Source organism: Heliangelus exortis, chromosome 12 (genome assembly GCF_036169615.1).
Source record: "Heliangelus exortis chromosome 12, bHelExo1.hap1, whole genome shotgun sequence".
NCBI classification, from domain to species: domain Eukaryota; kingdom Metazoa; phylum Chordata; class Aves; order Apodiformes; family Trochilidae; genus Heliangelus; species Heliangelus exortis.
The window spans coordinates 12570640-12592451 of NC_092433.1; the positions used below are offsets into that span (position 1 = coordinate 12570640).

Here is a 21812-nt window from a genome sequence, read left to right on the forward strand (position 1 = left end):
GCTACAGTACACTGTTGTCTTAAAAGCCTTTGGAAGTGAACAGCTGAAATAAATCCCTCTCCTAACATGCTTTCAGAGTTTTTCATTTTCCTGAAGCAATGACGGATGTTGACACTCATGGCTCTTAGATTAGAAAAAGCTTGAAAAGGCATTTATGTTTTTTCTATATTGTTCTGTAATAAGAAAATGGAGCCATATGTTTCTAGACATGCAAGTTTTAACTTAAAGGCTTGTAAAGGACTGCACATCTGCTTTATAAGGAATACAGTCTCTGCAGAAGTGCATTTGCTTTTGGGAAAAAAAACCCCAAAAAGTTACTTTTAGAGGTGGCTTTAGATGGAGAACTATTAGAGCTCACTTGTTTGAGGTTTTGGTAATGCAGTCCTTCCACTGGACTTAGCAAGTAAGCTTTGCCATCACCCACCTCCTCCCCTAGCTGGAGTTGAACAAGGATGGCTGTTTCATCACACCTAATTTTAGCAATTCCTACCTTATGATTTCTCCCAGTGAACTCACTAAATTAGTATTGCATCTGCAGCTGCTGCAAAGACTGCAGTCAAAACATTAGTTGCTGTATCATACCTCAGTAAGTCCATTGCCTTAGAGATCTTGCGGTGTAATTAGAATATTTTTATTGGCTACTGACTATTTCCTGAAAAATACTGAGTGTTTTGCTTTTCTGGTGAAGGCCGTGGTGATGCAGAATACGCAAAAACTGGTATTTCTCGTCTCTCTCCAGAGCTTTTCTTGTTCAGTCTGTTTCATGACATGTAAATGTGTGTCCTATTTTTTTTTCTGCAGTTGTCCTACTTCATAGCTTTCACTTATTGAGTGGCTTATTCATTACTACCCCAGAGCCACAGTGTGCTGTGTATGACACAGTGTGCCATAACTGTGTAATAATGTCCCTGGCCAAGCACCTGCATTGTTTAAAATGCAGGTAACCACTGCTGTGCTGCTCCTGCCTCAGATGGGTTCCATGGCAGGTTGTGCAATAGCAAATGAATCCTGTGCCTCGTAGCAAAGAGGTCCCTGAGTCTGAGCAGCTTTCCTCATTTTGTGGCTACTTTTCACATGGGAGATTTTCTAAATAAACATTTTAAAGAGCTTCTTACTAGAAATTGTGCCAATCCAGCCTACTTAAGCAGGGATTGTATTCATGCGTAATTAGGCTTTCCTCTCTTTAGTGCTTATAAAATAAAACCCTTTGAAACTTTCAGTTGATGTGACCTGAAGGTGACCTGGATCTTTATAATGGTTGGCTTTTCAAGCCTGTTGGATTAAACAGATGTACAGCAGAAATCTGTGAAAAATAGATTGAGTATCCTGAGCCGGAAATTTAGAGACTCTCTTGGGAAAACAGAATGTATTACCCAACATTGGCAAGACTCTACATTTTATTATATGAATCTCTAAATTCCCCACTTGTTCTTTCCTAATTTGTTTCTGCAAAAGCCTTTCTTTCCTGTTTGCTTTCTGTTTCAAAAACAAGGAAAGATTATTAACAGTAACTGTTAAATATGTGGATGTGTTTTGCAGTGTAACTTTCACCTGGTAATGTTATAAAATTACCTGAGCAGCTCAGAGCTGCTACTGCTGATTTGCTGGAATCACAAGGAATAATCTTGGTGAGTTTTGGGGAAAAAAAACCCCACCTTAATTCTGGCTCTGCATGGAAAAGGGTAAATTCAGGATAATGTTAATCCCAGGCAGTGATTGTGAAATTGTTATTAGCAAAGGACTGGAGAAATGCAGTGTGGTTGCCACTTATCTATGTACATGTTTTGAAATACTCTTATTCAGAAACTCTCTAGCACTGTAGTGGTAGAAAGAAGATTTTAGGGAATGACAGTGTGCAGCTGGGGTCATCCAGCATTCCCTGCTCCCAGCTGCCTCCTCCCAGCACCAATTTCCGCATTCTTGACAAATCAGAGCAGCCAGGAAATGATTCCATAGGTAAAACTGCTTTGGTTGGCATCTTTAAAAACATACATTGAACTGCTGCTGGAACATGAAGGTTGTGGCAGGAAGTGGCTTGGCAGTATTGGCAGGAAGAGCAGTGGATGTACAAACCTTACCTGTATGGGAGTCTGGAAAGACTCAGGGAGGTTGTCTTGGAGAATGGTTTTATATCTTGTTGGTGGCTCCTGTGCCGTTGCTGTCAAGGAGCTGCTGCCTGCCTGCAAAATCAGTAGCAGGAGGTTGTCTCTGTTCTGTGAGCTGAGACTTTTCTTTGCCAGCTAACAGCCCTTAAGGCTCCTTTGAAGTTCTGTGGTAAACTTGAGTCATAGATTCGGAACCTTGCATGTAGAAGTAAAAGATGGCATGGGAATTTCTACATGAGTGTAGCTAACACTGAGCCTGGGGCTTGATCCCCAAAATTGTCAGCAGGAGTTAACTCCAGTAGTTACTAGCCAGTTCTGAAGCCTTTTCCATCATATTTTCCCATGTTAGATGATGCAGCTAAACAGAACATATTCTGACTGTGCCCATCTATTTCCTTTATACTTTCACTTATGTCCTATGGGTACAGTCTCAGTCCCACTATCAAATAAGGTTGTCTCAAAAGAAAACTGTTGTAATTTGGATTTTTTTTCTAAACAAACTGGAATTTGGAAGAGTAATAAAGGCTTTTGTGCATTTAGGCTCTTCCCTTGAAGAGCTGAAAACTCTTCTTTGGTCCTGTGGGAAGTGTCTATCAGCAGTGGTAATTATAATCCTGAGACAAGTTTTTTGCCTTGTGGAGGCAATAGGAAATATCAACTTCTCACTGAAACTCTGCTTACTGTCATATGCTGATTATGTGTAGCCATGACAGATATTGGGAACGAGGTTGTATTTCTTATTGTTGCTATTTTACTCCAGCTATTTGTTGGCTTTCAATCTGGTTATCTACTTTAGGAAGAAAAAAACAACAAAAACCAGAGACCATTTAGTGTTATTCATTAGTTGTGTTGACAAGATAGTGCTGAGATGGCAAATTCTTCATTGCAGTCACTGCTGATGGAGAGTGTTTGGTGGTGACTTTCCTGTTCCATACAGGCAGAACTAACTACCATGCCTGGAGAGCCATGCTCTCCTCTTTCATGTTGTGGACCCCATGACACAGAGGGGGATTGATTAGTGCTTTATGTTGCCAAAGCACAACTGGATGGGAAAATGATTGAGTCTGCCTGGGAAAAAATAGTTGTGGCCCAAATCTGTTTTATTTTTTTAAATGATCTCTCTGTCAGAATGAACTCTGAGCCCTGGGCTCTCCAGAAGAGACAACTGTTATATTGATCAAGGTGTGTGTAATAAGATGCTTTGGTGGTTGTCTAATGAATATTTGTGTTCTGCCTACCCAAGAGCATTTTCTTGGGGTAAAATAGAAAAGATTAATTGTTGGATAAAGAGTTAAGTGCTACAAGGGATGGAGTAATAACTCTACTTCTTTCAAAATCCTAGGAAAGATGAATGACTGAACGTGGTGAATCATCACTGACGTGGTTTTTAGAGGAACAGCCAACGTTCCTTTGAGACTTACTGAGTAAGCAGTTGCTGCAATTTTTTGTCTGTGTGTGAAGTAGCCTCTTCCTACTTCCCAAAATGCAGCAATGGAAACAGGAAAAGCCACATTGGTGGTGAATCTGGGTTTCCAGGTGTCCCTTTAGTTGCTTTCTGGTGCAGTTTCCAAACATAACTACACTGGTTGAATTGCAGTCAGCTTTGTGGATTTCTGTTAATGTTTATGAGGATTTGGGCTTCTTGTTTTCCAGGAAAATACCTTAATTATAATTTCAAAAGGGTAAGAGAAGACAATATGGAGAAAGCATGTAAGGCTGCCTTTCTGAAAAGAGGCACTTTTATTCCAGTATAATAGTTCTGTGTTTTGGTTTGTGACATCTTGGATTTCTGACATTTCCTACTAGGACATTAAGTGATGTAAATCACTTTGGGCTTTATGCTTTCTAGTCCTGGATTAGTTCTCAAGGCTAGATGGTTCGAAATTCCTACTGATATTTGATAGCTGTTGATTATAAAAATATTTTGGGTCAGTTTTAGAAAACAGCATTTTTGCCTGAGCAGCACTGTGCTTTGGAAGGAAACTGCAAGGAAATTTAAGTCAATAAACTGAATTAGTTGAGGGTGAATACACAAGATAATGCCACCAGGTAGGTGTTGCCTTTGCCTTTTGTCTGGAATAGCCATAATTCTTGGTTTACACTACTACTTACTTTCCATGGTGGTAAATGTTAAATGCAAACTTGATTCTATGGATGGATTCTCTGATGTGCCCTGCTTTGCTTGATTGTATTCAATAGTATATTTGTGGTTTTCAGTGTACAACCCTTTTAATTTAATTTCATTTGAAAGAGGAGAATTACTTCTGTGTGATGCTGAAGGCAACTTGCAAAATCAGAAGGCATTTTGCAGTACCTGAAAGAAGTTACTAATAAATGCCTGCAATGGATTTTTAACTGTGGGGCTGAATTTATAATACTTCATGGATCAAACACTCAGACAATTGAATTATCTGATTGGTATGCATGAACATGCCAGAAAGAGTTATAGTTGCAGAATGGCCAAATTTTATATATAAACTCAAGATGCTGGAAATGCCTTTGTTTATTAATTGTTATTTCATTATTGTCTATTCATGACAATTTGGAATGCAGCATTAATTTTAATATCTAAAAAAAAATTGTGTATAATGTTCTGACCTGTCATTTTTTTGACTCCCATTGATGCAAGCAGTTCAGCAAAATTAGGTGGCATTTTAAATCAAAAAATTATTCAATACCTTACATAAAATACATTTGAAAGTTTTTACTGGGGTGAATGAAGTCCTCTGAGCTGAATTACAACTGGTTCATCATGTGATGCTGCACTGCAGGCAGTGACTGGGTGGGTACTCATGCGTTGCTTGGCACAAACACAAAGAGCGTTTTGCATGTTCCAGTTTAGGAATACTGTGAGCCGTGGCTTGAATCTGTATTTGTTTTAGAATTTCTACTTCTTGTGTTTAATTTTGTGGCTGCAGGTGTGCAGTGTGTGGCCAGTGAATTTCCAAGCATAGCACAGAAAATGAACAGGCCTAAAATGTGTGTGGGACATAGTCCTCTCCTACAGCATCGATCTGGTACAGTTGTAAGGAAGGTTAAAAGTGGGATCTTCCCCCTCTTCCAACTCTGGGTACTCTCCAGCTCTCTTCAATGTTAAGAGTTGCATTTTCTCACGCAGTACTTTACTTTTTGGCTTTCCATTTTCATGTTTTTCAATGTAAATTATATGGGCATGGGATTATCTGTGTAATAAGGCTTTAAAAACAGCTGCATTTATAGAGATTTGTCTATTCAGATTGTAAAGGGAGTATCTGTTACTACACTTAGCCTAGATTAATTTTATTTCCTTGCTAATTAAACAATATGTAAACCAAAGATGATAGACTTGCTAGGAAAAGGACTTGCCTTGTTTATGGTATTCGAAATGTCAAAAACGTTTTTAGAGCTCTTTTCAAACAAAGAGTGGAGGTAAACAAAATAATGGCTGCTCTGAACTATGTCTGAGTAGGGGTACAGAATACTTGGTATCTATTCTAGAGATACATAGATCTCAAATAATGATATTTTTTGTATTGACCATGTATTAGTGTACAAAGGTAAAGAGGACCTTGAAGTGAAGACACTGAAAAGAATTGTGCTTTATGAATGTAATCATGGTGGGAGAATTATTAATTCTTTAAAGTGGTTTACTGAGATTAGATCTATCTGCATAGTTTTTATATAAATACTTAACATTAAGCATGCATTATAAATGAGGAATCATCAGCATGAGAAGAGGATATGTTCTTGTTCACACACAAACAGAATCTTCACAGTTGGAAAGGACCTTTAAGATCATTGTAGTTGCTCAAGCACACCCCAAAGCTTGATTTCTGGTAAACTTTGTTTCTATAAAAATAATTAATTTGGTTAGCAGTGAGTGTTTACTGGCATTTAATTCTGTTATGATGGTGGCAGTGATCCCTGGGTGCTAATTGTTGGATATTTGGGGTGAGGTTTCTTCAGCTGTTGTCAGTAGAGGTGTTTGGTGTGTATGTTACTATCTTTTTCCTTCATTAAACAAAACTGATCAAGTGTTTCTCATGTCTGCAAGTTCATAGACCTCTCTCTTTTACTCTGTGAAGAAGATAGTCAGCTGCTGGTGATGGGTCTGAGCAAACCCAGCTCAGATCTTGAACTAGGCACTTAAAATTTGGATTTAAATTTTCTGTTTTGTTATGTTTCCTAATTGGATTGTGGTCATATTTGGAGAAGTAGCTAATAATTTTCTTCAACTCATAAGTTCTGATGTCTTTTTTTTTATTTTTTTTATTAGGAATACATAATCCGTGTTCAGAGAGGAATTTCAACAGAAAACAGTTGGCAGGTAATTTCTTAAAAAGTGGTTCATGTAACCAGGATGCCTTTTTAGAAAGAATTTGAAAATTGTAAATTCTAGCTCTTTTTAATTTGAGTTGGAGAGGGAAATGTTGGTTTGGAATTGAGAACATGAAGTGTTTGAATACTTTTGGTCAAAAACTAAGAAAAAACCCAATATTGCTGCCAGCTGCAGAAGGCATGTTGTCTGCTGTGATTGTGAGTATTCCAGGAAAAAAGCTTGTCATGTGTTACTGCTGTGTGTTGGTACACTCATCATTTTTAAATCTCTCAGTTTGTCTTCGTTAGTTCTAAAATCACAGCTTTGCTGATACCTGACCAATGAAACATTGAAGATGACTGAAAAGTTGCTGCATCCAATGTATTACAAGTGTTTTGTTGGCAGACAACTTTGCTTGCAATTTTTTTTAACCTGCTTCAAGATAATATTTATGAATGCATTTTCTTTCTGTCTGAGATGTGATTAAGAAGTTGTCTTTGCTCTCTGGTTATGTGGCATAAATCCAGCAGTTATGCATTTGTACAAAACTGGTTAAAATAAGAAGATTATAAATGGGAATTACTTTCTCTGATGTGATCCTGAAGAATAAAGTCCTAATGGGAAAAGTAATATGTTTCTTGAACTTTGTATTTTGCAGATTGTGAGGCGATACAGTGACTTTGACTTGCTTAATAATAGCTTGCAGGTAACTTTCACCCTTGATGTATAATTATAAAATGTCATTTAAAAGGATATATTTAAAATGCCTTGTGATATTTTAAAATATTGCATTGAATAAAAAAATACAAATTCACATAGCTGTGAAGAGAAACTGTTACTTCAAATGTAACTTGAATGTATACTTTTTCCACTCATGTTTTTTCTTGTAAAATTTTAATTTTAGCATAAATGGGACCAATTTATTCAGAAATTGAGAAAATTGGCAGATAATGAATCTTTCCCTTCAATACTGTGATTTACTCTTGTTGTATGCATTATTATTTGTTCCTGCTTTGATTTGAGGAAAGCCAAGGCACATACCAACCTTATAAATTCAGCATTGAAGTGCTATGTGTCTCATTATTTATATTCGTCTAAAAGCACTACCAGATGCTGCTTATCATGTGATGGGTTTCTGTATCACTGGGAAGGGTTCCTTAGCTAAACACTGGACTTACTGTGTCTCTTCTTTTGCTTTTTGGGACAATTATTTCTTTTTAGTTTGTGTGGGAAAAAGCAGGGTATATGAGTGTGTTTGGGAAGAGGGGGTAGCAGCAGTGCCTAGCATTTACCAGGGTGAAACGTGTTACTTGAAATTCCCATAGTATTATGCAAGCAAGATAAAAAGAACTTCTGCAACTGAAGATAAATTTTTGTGACTTTGGAATTTTTTTTCCCTTGTTAAATGTTGTGTGAATGCAAGAGCTTAATACTGCTTGCACTTCAACTCCCTTCCCCTCACCCCCCTTTAGTTCAGCTGCTTGATGAAGCACAGTGAGCAAGAACATGTAAGGATATTGAATTTTGCCCTCTGATAGTCTGCTATAGCTGATTCCTGTGCTAGAAGGTGGATGAGGGGGCAAGTTAGTCTTAATGCAACAGATTAAACATGATTGTTCAGTTATTTTACTGAAATGTGTGGTAGCATGCAGGAATTTTTATCATGACCTGGAAATCTCTTGAGTGGTGTGTTGAATAAATGCAATAGAAAGATGTGTCCTGCTCCAAAGAAATCCAAGATTTAAGATAAGATAAACAGCTGTGGAAGCACAAGGAAATAAGATGGGACTGGTCCATCACAGAATGTTGTGGTCATTGTAGCCTTAACCATGGTCAAGTTTTGATAGAGGTCACAAGGAGAGAATTTGGAAATAGTTTTAAAAAGAAAGAGTTCAGTGTTGCAGCCACTTATAACAAACTCCTCTCAACTGTGGAGAGTAGAATGTATTAAGGCATGAAAAAACCCTGTTGGTTTGTCATTTAACTTTCAAATGAGGCAGCTTTAGTCTAAAAAGCAATGAACCTTGGAGACCTAAAATTTAGAAATGGCAGGTACTTAGAGGTCAGGCCTAGGTGGAAGGACTAGAAAGGGAAGGTAAATAGGTTATGATGTAGTAAAGAAAGAAAAGGTCTTTGCATCTGAGGTAGAGGTGAGTGATAAAAGCAGAGGGTTCAGGAAACTGTTTGACAGCAACTTGAAGAGTGGGGAAAAAGTGTTTGAAATGAGAAAGATTTCACATCTATAAGAAATTAAGATTTGGGACAAAAATGACCCGTGCTTGGATATCTAAAAGAGATATAGCAGAATCATCAAGACATACATCTGACTTGGATAGGAGGGTATGCAAAGGGTGGCTAAATTTACGGACTGTGTCATTTGCACTTGCTCTCTTTCAAAAAAACTATTGCTCACTCTCTGATGTTCAAACTCCTGCTACTGCTTTCCACAGCCTGGAAAGGCAAAGATGTATCTCTGCTTAGAGGTAGCCTTTTCTGGCTGGTACAGTTCGCTGCCCTGAGAGTTGTAATTCTTCATTATGTGCCCAACAGAAGGGCAGGAGGAGAGTTTTAAGTCTTTATCAAAGATACACAGCTCTGCTTTTGACAGGCACAACTGCTTCTCCAGCCTTATTCTGTATGCCAGAGCTTGAGAGATAGCAGACAGAAGCTGATTGAGAAGCTTGCTAAAATTGCTCTTTGTGAAGCTGTGATGCTGGATGTTCAGCTTTCTGAGCTACTAAGATACACAACACTCCACAGTTCTTTCCATTCAGAACTCTAAGCAACAATATATCATAGCAGTATTCAGGTCCCATGAGTGTTTTTAAAACTCTTTAAACTCTCATCTTTTGTTTATTGAAATTACAGTAAATAGACAAAACTCCAAGCCAAACAAAACAGATCTCTTGAGTTTAAAGCAGTAAGAAAATACCAAAACACAGTCTCCTTTCTTCAAAACCAAGATGTTGCTGGAAAAACTGGTGGAGATTCTTTTGGGTGTAAAGCCCCAAGTTTTCCAATTCTTGGGGCATACTTAACCTCTTTGTAGGTTCGGGTGGTTGTGTTTGAGCACACAGCTGCAGCCAAGTTGGAATGCAATGTTTCTGCTGTTAATCCGGTGTTACCTGTGCAATAATAATAAGGATTGAGAATTTCCAAACTGTCTAGGTTAGGGAATGCAGTCCTACCAAACACCTGGGAAATAATGAGAGGTGTAAACCTGTGACCCTGATCTGTATCAGAAAGTTTCAAGCCAGATGCCCTGAACTCTCAGCTGAGTACTGGGTTGAAAGCTCCTCCCAGACCATCCTGCATTCATTCCTCTTCGCTTATCTGGCAGAGATGTGTGGAGATCTTTGGCTGCTCTCCTGTAAAGTGAACTGGTGCTACAGTATTTGCAGTTGGATGTCTGGCTTTTGTGAAGCGTTTTATTGCAGCTTTTGAACAGACATTCCTGAGCAGGAAGATAAGAATGTTAATTCCCAGGTTCTTCTGTGGTGAAGCCCATCCTGGCTCCAGTGCTGAGCTGGGGCCACTGAGAAGTACTGCTGGTGTTTGAACGCATGTGAGGTCTTGGCAAGGTCAGGACCTCAGTGAGGTGTTCTGTGGTAAATGGTGTTCTCACTGTCCTGTGTGTTTTGGCAGAGAGCCACAAAAACTTGATGGTGAATATTACTTTCTGCTGAAAAATAATAGCAGATGTATGGTTTCTTGAAATAAATTTTAAAACAGATAATAGTGATTTGAAAACAACTGAACTAGAGTCCTTTTCTTTCTGATGGTAGCTAGCTGTCAGCTCAAGAAAGTAAAGGTGATTATAACTTGACATGCTTTTCAAATGAGTAATACCAGAAATGGATTTGGGTTTTGTTTAGAAACTTGTTTTTGAATTTAAGTAAGAGTGGTCTGCCAAATGAAAGTTTTCTGTGCCTTTAGTGGTACAGCCAGTAATTTGCCAGATTAGTTCTAAGTGGTATATAGTTGCTTTTGGGTTTATTCCTGGATATATTCTCCATTCCCCTCGACTGCCCCCCTGGGTGTTAAAGAGCATTAAACAAGATCAGTGGGTGATTTTTATTCACATCTTATGTGATTCAGTCATAGTTGCAGCTATTATTCAGCCCACGATTTGGAGTCAGAAACAGGAGAACTAGAAGAGCTAAGGTTAGAGGGGTACAGCTTCTATGTTCAAAAGAAGGGGGAAAACGAAGGAAAGGGATTTCTACTTATACCTCACTTTGCTGAACTAATCCTTCACTTCTTCTACCAGTTAAATCGAAAGCTGTTTGAACACCAAAAGCCCTCATCTTCTCCCTGGTGAACCGTTTGCTTTAGAAATGAGGTTATTGCATCTGGTGTAATTGATTCCTGCAGTACACATTTCTTAAAGATAACTCCCATGGAGACTCAGCATACCCAAGGCAGGTGCTTTGATCTGCAGTACAACAATGTGTTAACAACATGAAAAATTTATACTGGCAATTCACATGATGTAATTGAATGTAAACACAGTGAGCAACCCAGTTTTGTTTTCTAAAGGTGATCTCTTTGATCTGACTTACATAAGGTTTTGAATTTCTGTACACTTTTACATTGCCCTATTTTGAAGTATTTCTCTGTTTTTATCTGGAGTTTTGGATCACTGATGTCGACATAAAACAACTATTGCACATCCACTGGTAGTTTTCTGGTTGAAAATTGTATGGCTGTTTAAAACTTGTACAGCAACAAATTTGGAAGAGCAAATAGAAAAGTTGTACCATATTTGAAATTACAGATTTAAAATGCTGACAGTGAGGGCTCCAAATTACCTATAAAGGCAGTAGAGGCAAACGAAAGCTGTTAATCTGCACTTCATGAAATAAGAAATCATAAATCTTCAGGGGAGAAAATGGTAAGGTGTGAATTGCTTTTGAGTTGTGGCAGAGGTATGTAATAGAAAGGATTTGGCAGAAAATTGGAGCCATTTAGTGTCTGCAAGTTTTGTGTAGTAATCTTAAACGCATGAGTCACTAGCAAAATCACTAGCAAAAACACCTCCTTGTGTTTTTGGTGTCCTTCCACTTAATGAGCTCTTCACCGTGGAGTGTGAGCTGTCATCTGACTACCTTACCCTGGTAACAGTTCTGAGAAAAAACTTAAAATCTTGTATATACGCAGTACAAAAAGTGTCACCCAGTAGTTAGCTTACTGCTGAGAGTATTTTTCTTTCTGAGTTGCTAGTTTATATTGCTGAGGCGTTTTGAGACCAAGGTTAGTAATTTTTCCTCTCTTTTTAAGATCTCAACTCTAAGTCTACCTCTTCCTCCAAAAAAACTGATTGGAAATATGGAGCGGGAATTCATAGCAGAAAGACAGAAAGGACTCCAGGCCTATCTTGATGTAATTACTACCCATCACATACTGTCTAACTGTGAACTGGTAAAAAAATTCTTGGACCCAAACAGCTATTCTGTAAACTACACTGGTAAGTGAGGAGTTGCAGAACTGTACTACAGTTTCATTTTTGTGTGTGTGCATGTCTATCTTCTGCTAATGCTGGCAAAGATTTACACTGAAGCCTGGAGGGTGGAGGGGAGGACAACCTTCAAAACTATCATGCTGTGCATATGATTATTTAGGATAATGTTTCTCCAGCTCTCTGCACAAGTCATGCTGTGATTGTCAAATCTAAATATTGAATTATTTTACAGAGGAGTGATAAGGGTCAAGATCTATGTAAGCTGAACTTGGGAGAGTGGGGATGATGACAGCAACATCTAAGTTTTCAGTTTGTGAGAAATAGAGGGTTGGTGTTCAGAAATTATTTGCCTACCAGAGAGTTAGTTTGTCAGCTCTGCATTCTGTTATAATGTCAGGCTTTCTGAACACTAAATCTTGAATTCATCATGGTTCTGTGTTTTTTCAAATCAACAGGAACAATTGTGGTCATCTTGTCTAGCCCACATTATCACTTTGGGTGTAGGGCTAATTGTTTGAGCTACATTGAGTATGTTTTCAAGGCATGAATAAGTTACAAACCTTCTCCCCCTAGATCCTGGACAATCACTGCATCCCTTAAAATTATATTCCAGTGATCAGTTCTTTTCATTATCAAAGGTTTCTTCTTTGAATTTGTCTGACTTGAGCTTCAGCCATTGGAAATCGTTAAATATTTGTCTAAGAGATTGTAAAAAGCTTCCTCTTAGTGATGAAACCCACTCCACAGAGGCAGTTCATGGGGAAACTGACTCTGCAAAATGCAAAGTTTGTTTTCATATAAGCAGAACGTACTGAAACAGGAACTTGTTACTTCCTTTTCACTTGTCTTTTTTTGCTCTCCTGTTTTTGTAATGTTCTCGTGTCTTCAGCTTTCAAGTGCAAAAAACATTTCCCGGATGTTTATGATAAGCTGTGGAGGAGTTGTAAATTATTAGTAACTCTAATAAGGATGCAGTCTGTCTGGCAAATGCTGAGCAAGCAAGTTAAATCCTAAAGGAGGCAATGTGACTTCTGTGCTAAATTTGAGTGCTTTCATCATGATATTTTATTGTTGCTTGGAAGTTAGTAGCAACCCAGTCATCACCTATGGTCTTAAGAGATACAGCCAGTTTGTCATCTCTTAAATACTAGTGAGCTGATATTTATCACACTGTTCTGTCTCTTTTTCCTAGCCTATTTTTGGAGAGAAAAGGTACAGTGTGGAAAGATCAGTGTCACCTTTCTGCTGTGTTTCTATGCCAAGAGAAGCCATGTTAGAGAAAACTTCTTGGCATGATTCCCTTTCTCCCCCTGCTGTTACCACTTCTCACTGAGATTTCCCCTCAAATTGCTTCATGAATAAACCAGTTGTGTTCCCAGCTGTGGGAGAATCCAGTAACCAGGATGACCTCCCTCCCCCCCCACCCTGAAATTTGTGTTGGATCGTGATAGCTAGCAAAATACTTTTGCCTGCACAGAAGAGGACAGAATAATGCATAGTAAACAAGAACTGAGTAGTTTACATGTGGTAATGGGAGTGTAAATGCATGTTAAAGAGATGTAAAAGTTAGCACTTTTACAGCTATAGTAGAAACATTTTGTGATCTAATGCAGTGTGGGAAATCTTTGCTTGCGAGTGTTGGATTTCAACTTGGAACAGTAGATCTAGTACAGATAGAATGCAAACTCAGAAAGTCGTTTTCTGAAGACAGTTCTTTCTGTTTTCTCTGTGGATTTGAGTTCTCAGGTTTAAAATGCAAACACTATTTAACTGTGGTTTTATCTGTTTTCCTTTTAAAAGTGTTTTTGCTGACTTTGTCTGAATTCCTGCAGGCTTCCTTGTGGCATTGAATCTTACCTTACATGGAAAATTATCTTAAATAGTCTCTTACAAAAGTGTTTTGTTTCCCCCCCCTGCTCCAGAGATTGCCTTACAGCATGTTTCAATGTTCTTCCGATCAGAGCCAAAGTGGGAAGTGGCAGAGCCATTAAAAGATATAGGTAAGGAGAGCATATATGCATCAACACTTCTCTGATTTTTCTTCTCCCCAGCTTTATGAGTTGTCCTAAGATGACAATACTGTCTTTGCTTACAGACCTCGTCCTGCCTGTAAGCCTTGTGATTTAGTAGTGTTTTAATTAAAGCTGTTGATGACTCTTCTTTTGTAGGCTGGCGAATACGTAAGAAATATTTCTTAATGAAGATTAAGAATCAACCAAAGGAACGGCTAATGTTAAGCTGGGTATATATATTTTCACCTCATACTCAAGTCTTTCTTGATGAACCTGGTTTATTTCATCTATATTGAATACCATGTGTGAGTGACAGAGAGATAGATTTAAGAGCTCAGGCTTTGAAGGAGCCTTGAAAGCCCCTAGGTGGGGTGTGTGGTGTGGGAACTTTCTATGTTTCTTTTCTCTAGTGGCAAATCCAGTTTGCAAGTTTCTGTGCCTGATCACTCGTTCCCATTCCTGTATCTCTGTATCTTCTCTTGTAATGATGTAGCTGTTGACCACAGCATAGATTTTCTCAGTGAAAATAACAAGGGCATTCTTTTTGGAGTGGTTGGTTTCCTTTCTTGGATCTTTTGTTTCACTGACGCCGAGAGAGGCATGAATTGCACCTTTAAAGTAGACATGTGTTGACACCAAATTGATTGTGCTACTAAACACTTCCTTTTAGTCCTGTGCTGAAGTGTGTTGCCCTCTTAATTATGTCAGAGTAGCTGTTTGTGAGACTTCACTAGAGAGCGGATATCACTGAAGTCTGCAGTAAGAGGGAAGTTTTTTTTTCTGAAGAGGAAGAAGGTGGGGATTTAAGCCTTATCAGTTCACAATGCACACAGTCCCCAAGCTTGACATGTCCAGAGTTCACTCAGTGGTGGTAATGCAAGTCAGATATGGGGGAGGAAGGAGGCAATAATACTTATTTACTGTCAGACACTTGGTATTGTAAAACCATGGCTTTATTCAGCCTCTTCAAGTTTCATTTTGTATGTGTAATTTCCTTGCTTGCTCTTCAAAATATACCTTCAGTCAGCTGTCATAATTTGTGAGAGGAGACTATAGATCACACTTTCATTATGGAATGCAACATCTATTACAATGCCATTCTTTTTCTATTTATTTCCAGGCTGATCTTGGCCCTGATAAATACTTGTCTGACAAAGACTTACAGTATGCTGTGAAACTTCTTTCTTCCTGTTCTGTGAGTATGACCTGAAGACTTTTAAATTGTGCCAGCACAAAAGTGCTTGTTAAGGGCTGATCTTGCAAAATCACATGTGATGTATTAGACATAGTTGGTAATTTTAGAGTTGCTTTCATTTAAGTATGTGCAAACCTTTTAATTATATTTTCCACATAATATGAGGTAACATTCTCAGCACAGGTAATAATTCTGCAGGATTATTACAGGAGATTTAGAGCTGAGGTTAATTTGTTTTTTTTCTTGTGCAGTAGTGTGAGATAATGAGTTTTTATTTCAGCTCCTCAACACTTTTAGGCTGTTAGGGTAGTGCTGTGGAGGTGTAATTGCTAACCCATATGCTGGGTGTATTCTTAAGCATCAGTGGATGAGGCAGTGCAGTAAGTATCATTATTTTTTTAGTTCTTTGAACTCAAGACAGGAATATCTTAGTAGAGGCACAGTGGAGGCTGTACAATTTAAGCTCCTGTGCAATGCCACCTTATAAATCCAGTAGGCATCTTTGTCTGAAAAACTGGCATTTGACTTCAAAAGGAGTTTCTCTTTAAGGATATTAAGCATGTGAGAGACTGGCTGAAAAGGATGGTATTTAAACTGGAAAAGTTCTGTGCAGACTTGGAACTCAGCAGATATACACAACTGAAGAGTCTGAAAATTAGGCTTTTCAATCCCCAAACCAGACTGAAACTTTTGTATTAAAATAGGACATAAACAAGGAGTCTTTTTCTAACTTACAGTTTCAATAAAAGTATGTGTTGTATGTGTAATTTATTTCCATCTGTGCTGTCTCATTTGGTTTCATGAAGTTGCAGGAAATAGTTTTAATAATTTCTGAAGACATAGAACTGTTACGACAGCTCTTAATGCCAAGTTTCCTTGTGTGGCACAGTTGTATAAGACCATCAATTAGTTTTTTAGCTTAGCATTACTTAAAGCTGCTGTAAAGGTGCTGATGTGTAAGTATTAATTGGGGTTATTCTTCATTTTTCTAAATTGCCAGTCTGTTTTTTTAAAGAAAAAGATGATGGATTTTTAACAATTATTATTTATGTGGAAGTTAATCTCCTTGTGAAGTTTACTCCAGGTTAAGATGGAATAACTTGAGCAAATGTCACTGACATAATCCAATTTATTGCTTTTAACATACAATTCAGGCAGATCTTTTTATTTTGTGAGTCCAGCAAAAATGAATTGCAGAATCTGTCATCTAAAATTTACCTACAATTTCTTCTTTTGATAGCATCCCTATATTTACAAAATCACTTTTGCCACTGCCAATGAATCTTCAGCACTGGTTATTAGACCATTCAGTGAAAAAGGGACACTAAAAGACATTATTTATAAGGTAAGGTATCCCTCCTGCTGTCACCAACTCAAATGGTGGAATGTTTTCTGCAATTATCATAGTATGTCTTTTATAAAACTGTTTACCATCTATTGCTAAGCAAACCAAGACATTTAATGGGTTTTCTAGGCATGATACTTGACATGTATTTTTTTTTTTTAAAGGCAAAACCAAAAGACCCTTTCCTGAAGAAGTATTGCAATCCTAAAAAAAATCAAGGTCTTGATCTCCAGCAAATAAAAACATATGGAAGGCAAATATTAGAGGTATTTTTTCTTCTGCTTGAGTTACTAGCCTTTATGATTTTTGTTTTTGAGGCCAACTGGTTTAACTAGAAAAAGTAGACAAACTTTTGTGCAGACAAGCTTTATTTTGACAGCAGACTTCAAAGCTAAATGTAAAGTGAGATTAGTTGCTACATGTTGAATTTAGATATGTTTGTGTGGGGCCATTTCTCACAACAAAAAAAAGGCAGTTGGTACATGTGGAGCTGAAGTGGGAGGGAAGGTGATAATGTTTTTTGCTTGCAGGAAAAGGGAAAGAAGTATTTCAAAGCTTGCAGAACATATACCATAAATTAATTGTCATTAATGTGGTTTTTTCATTATTTATTTAAATGCTAATATGCATTAAGATTGTGAATTCTAGCTTCCAGAGCTCTTTGGGAGATGTCTATAAGCCAGTTTTGAGGATCAGTGTCAAATGTTTGTTTTGTGGCAAATGTAGCCAGTGAAATGGAAATGAATAGTCAGCCAAAGATGATGTAGGTAGGAGATCAAGTTGAGTGAGCATTCTAAATAGGGACCTCATTTACTATGTATCTGCTTTAATATTGGACCATTTAAGATCTTGAGATCATCAGAGCATCTTGTGACAGTGCTCCTGTCTTGGATTTTTTTCAGGTATTAAAATTCTTGCATGAGAAAGGATTTCCTTATGGCCATCTTCACTCTGCCAATGTGGTGCTGGATGGGGACACCTGCAAGTTACTGGATCTAGAAAATTCCTTATTGGGACTTCCATCATTTTATAGATCATACTTTTCACAGTTTCGGAAAATTAATGTAAGATTCAGACAATTAATTTAGCTGACTCTTATGCATCCCTTTATCTTCAACTTCTGTGTGTGGAGAACTGCCAAGAATGAAAAAACCCTTTCTTTAATCTGAGCTTCTCTTTATGATATCCCTTTTTCCTCCAGTCACTGTCTGGCTGCAGAGTTTTGTTGCAGCACACTCGAGTGAGGCTGAGACCAAACCTAAGCAGGTAGAAGGGGAGTGCAGATGAGTGTTTTCATCACAGCAGTGCTGGCACAGAAGTAAACAGCACTTGTTTCCAGATCTTTCCACTGTGGTCTTGTATTTCATTAGGAATGTGCATGTTGTGTGCCACACTTTTTCACTTGTTTGTCTGTACAGTGTGTGCAGTTTACTACTTGGTTCTAGCTGGGAGCAGCAATCAGCCTTGTCTTGGGTGGACGCTGTGAAAATTTATTAGATTCTTGCAGATGTCTAGCTATTAAAAGCTGGTTTTTATTTGTTTGAAGCGTGTCTCTTAACTGCAGGCTTCCAAAGCAAAATATTATCTTCCTACAAAAACAAACTTGCCCTATTGCAGCAATACAGCCTTTTAGCCAGCATCTTGCCCTGCGTTTAAGTGTTTGTGGTAATAAATTCCATACAGCATCACGAGACAGCTGCTTGTTAACCTTGCTAAACAAGTTCTACTGTGTTGTCAAAGAAACGATCAAAAGTTCATGGTTAGTCCAAATCTGTTAGTGCCATCAAAGCTCTAAGCCACTTTCAGTAAGAGGAGCCATTTCTGTTTGAACATGATTAAAAAATCTCAGAAATATGCTGTCTGGGAACTCAGCATGTATGTACAGCTTGTACAAACCTAGGGAGGAGTGAACAAGACTCTTCTGGGTTATTTGCTTCCTTTTAATCCACCTCCCTGTTAAGTGGCAGCTGGTCATATTGTGAATCTCATTCTTTGCTTTTTGACTTGGCCAGGAAAATGTGTTTTGTTGCGATTTGCTTCAATGTATGGCTCCCTAAACTGCTGTGTATGAAAAGAATTTATTATTTCATGCGTTTTTACAGAACTTGACTGCACTGCTGTCCCATTTTTATCAACATGTAGAGAAGGACAGCAGAAGATGCTTTAGCTTGAGGTGCAAAAATTTCACTTGAGCTCAAGTTATGCAGGATGTTGTTGGGAACTTAGGTTATCTAGTCTTGTGTATCTTTGAATGAAAGACCACTCTCCTTTAATGGGTTATCACATGTTTTCAGACCATTTATGAAAAACTGATTAGTTCTACCAGGTTGTCGTCTTTATTTTTTTTTTTTTTTTGTCTCTTTGCAGACTTTAGAAGGTGTTGATGTACATTGCTTTGGACACTTGCTGTATGAAATGACATATGGAAGACCTCCAGATACAATCCCAGTTGACAGCTTCCCTCCAGCACCATCAGTGTCTGTTGGTTAGTACACAATCAATAAAAAAGTCAGTCAGTTCCTGGGTGCTCTTACCTTTTACCTAAGCTGAAGTGCTGTGAAGTAGCAAAGATCTTTGCAGAATTTCCATAAAACTTGGTGGCATTTTTTTTAGGGTTTGTTTTGTTTTGTTTTGTTTTTTTAATTGAGTGGTAAAGCAGTGTGAGAGAAGTAATTAGATGTCTGGATTCCCTCACCTCATGTCTAACATTCTTGAAACATTTGTATGTGTAAATAGTAGCATTATAATAAAAAACACATGCCACAGAGCTTCATCACTGCTTAGTTGATGCAATACTTAGGGGAACATCACACAGCAGTGCCAGAAGTTTGCTCAAAATCATTTGCTGCCCTGCTGTGCAAAAATGTGTTCATTCTTATTCTTTCTTTGGTAGTGTCAGTGTTGGAATCCATTCTGACCTGTGAAGCTATGAAGAATGGAATGCCAACTGTTTCACGGCTCTTACAGATGCCGTAAGTCTTGTTTTACTTCTTTTATCCTCATAGTGATGTTTTTAATTATAGGAAGAGGAGGAACCTTTCGGCTCTTACTCCCTTATAGAAAGATTTGCTCCTCATTCTGAGGGATGTGCAGTGTATCCCAAATGAATCTTTAAAGCTGACAGGCTTTAATAGAACCCATCCCTTGTGAATCTGATAGGTGCTCCTTTAATGTTTCTTTGTCTCTTGGTGTGTTGAAGGCATTATGAATGTGTTTTAGCATGGTGCTATGTTTTAAATTGATCCAGGCATTAAAGCACTGCAAGCAAGATTGAGATTGTGTACAGAGTGTTTTACAGCATGTAGAATAAGGAGCCTTTTTTCATGTCCCTTTCAGACTTACTTCAGTAGATTTTGCTATCAGTTTACTTATGACTAACAAAACAGATCTTTTGCTCTGCTCTGCTGTCACATTTAGACTGGATCTGGGTATGAGATGCTGTGTAGATGTCCTGGCTGGTTTCTTGCAGGGCTGGCTTAGGGATTCTCTGAAGATAGAGTAAATTTCCTTAACGGCTGTCCTTGCAATGAAGGTGCAGAAAGGGGCAAGACTAGGATGCAGAAAGGGAGTAATATCAGTGCAAGACTGAGCTGGAAATCACATCTGTCTGCAGTGCTGCCCTAGGACAATATTAGCAGAGAAATTGTCTGTTGTCACAGTGCTGCAACACCTCACCAGCATGCTGAGTGTAGAACCATAGCTTCTGGTAGGGAAGTTCTTTTGTTTTTTCTTAATACAAGGTGCCAGAGTCATGACCTTATAAATGACAGGTTACCCATACCCAAATCTGGGTCTGATCTCACGGTCTACAGATTGCAGTACAGTGAGAGCATGCTCTTATTTCCTGGCTTGGGAAAGGCACTGAGGGCTTGTCTCAGCCTTCAATTCCTTCTACTCCTCCTCTGCTCTTAAGAGGTGGGAGGAAGAGGGATGTAAGCAGGGAAGAAATACTATAACAAACTTCTGAATAGAGGAATATGCAGATGTTAAAAGATGTTGATGCCCAGCTGTATCTGATACATAGGACATTGTGCTACATTCCCTTCATGCCAATACTTTTCACAGCTATTCTATGTAGGTGTTCAATGCAATAATGTAATTTAAATATTGATTAAGCTTAATTATTATAACAATGTAGACTATGAGCTTGCTTAATTTTGCAAGGCAGTGTAATCAGAAAGGGTCGGAGAAATGCCCTGCAAAAACGGTGGATGTTTTGGTTTTTTTTTTTTTTAAATCTTTTAAATTGGATTTATATCTGAATTTTTCATGAAATACTATTATTATAAGCTTAATTCTAGACATAAATAGTGTAGCCTGTGATAATTTTCTGTAGTGCAAAGCAACAAAAAGTCTCTCAAATCTTTATTTGAGACAAGCTTGAGATCTCTTTCTGGGACAGTTTTCTAGTATGTTCTCCAGAACAAAGTATCTTGAAATGGACTAACCAGTTTATTTTCAGACTACCATTGCCCTCTAGTGTCTTTTGTTTTGGATGGAAAAGACAACCATTTATACTGCTGCTGCTGATACTGTAGAGGGGAGAGCAAAAATATCAGAATATTTTCTTTAATTGCCTTTGCCAAAATTCAGACAAGAATGCAGCTATTTTCAAAGGTGAAGTTCACTCCCTGATCTCTCAAATGGTTCTTGTTAATGCTAAAAAAGCAGTTATGCTAAGAGGGATTTCTTAAAAAGAGCAATGATTTTGTTTAGGTGAAAGTTAAAATAAAGTACCTGGTCCTCTTTGTCGTTAAAGAAACCAAATAATTTTAAGGAAAAGGCATTCTTGTTTTGGGGAAACCCAAATAATGATAACTGTACCTGTTGTATCAGCTTTCACAACACTTTACATGGTCTTATAACTCTGCCATCAGTAGTGGCTACATTCTCAGAGTTGGATGCTGCTAATTTTACTGCTGTTTGGAAAATAGAATGCAGTACATAAAAACATGTGGAAAAAAACATGGCCTAGGGATGAGGGCAGAGAAGAATAAGGAGGGAGTTAAATACCAGTAGTATTCTCACTGTGGTTCTGTTGTCCAAAAAGCAGATTCATGTCCAGTGTGCAACAAACCAATTCTTACACATTCAGGACAGATATTGTGTTTATTCAGGCCTGGTGCTTGGTGGACTTTGCACCAAATGAAGCACACCAGCCAGGAGAAAGGCAGCAGTATTTATATTATATTTATACGAGAATTTATTTATATTTATACGAGAATACTAATTAAAATTCCCACCTAATTAATACATATGCATGGAGGCCACGTCATCATGCTAACTCATCCTTTTGGCTGTAGTTCAGAACTTATGCCTGCACTGGTTCCTCTGGTGGTTTCTAGTGGTCTTCTGAGGGTCTTCTGGGGAGCACACCCTTAGGGATTATTCTTTATT

At 38.1% G+C, this 21812-nt stretch overlaps 1 protein-coding gene across 8 annotated transcripts in view; it reads left to right on the forward strand.

Annotated features, from left to right (window-relative positions):
* Positions 1–21812, forward strand: part of PXK (PX domain containing serine/threonine kinase like) — a 36763-nt gene that overhangs the window by 4258 nt on the left and 10693 nt on the right. For all 8 annotated transcript variants that reach the window (XR_011728255.1, XR_011728254.1, XM_071756147.1 and 5 more), the window contains exons 2-12: positions 6361–6411; positions 7061–7108; positions 11683–11869; positions 13786–13863; positions 14032–14105; positions 14996–15070; positions 16311–16415; positions 16580–16681; positions 17318–17479; positions 18783–18900; positions 19309–19387. Coding sequence is in view for 6 of the 8 variants with exons in the window: in XM_071756147.1 (XP_071612248.1) it covers positions 6361–6411; positions 7061–7108; positions 11683–11869; positions 13786–13863; positions 14032–14105; positions 14996–15070; positions 16311–16415; positions 16580–16681; positions 17318–17479; positions 18783–18900; positions 19309–19387 (1079 nt within the window). In the remaining 2 variants the exon portion in view is untranslated. The remainder of the gene's footprint in view (positions 1–6360; positions 6412–7060; positions 7109–11682; positions 11870–13785; positions 13864–14031; positions 14106–14995; positions 15071–16310; positions 16416–16579; positions 16682–17317; positions 17480–18782; positions 18901–19308; positions 19388–21812) is intronic.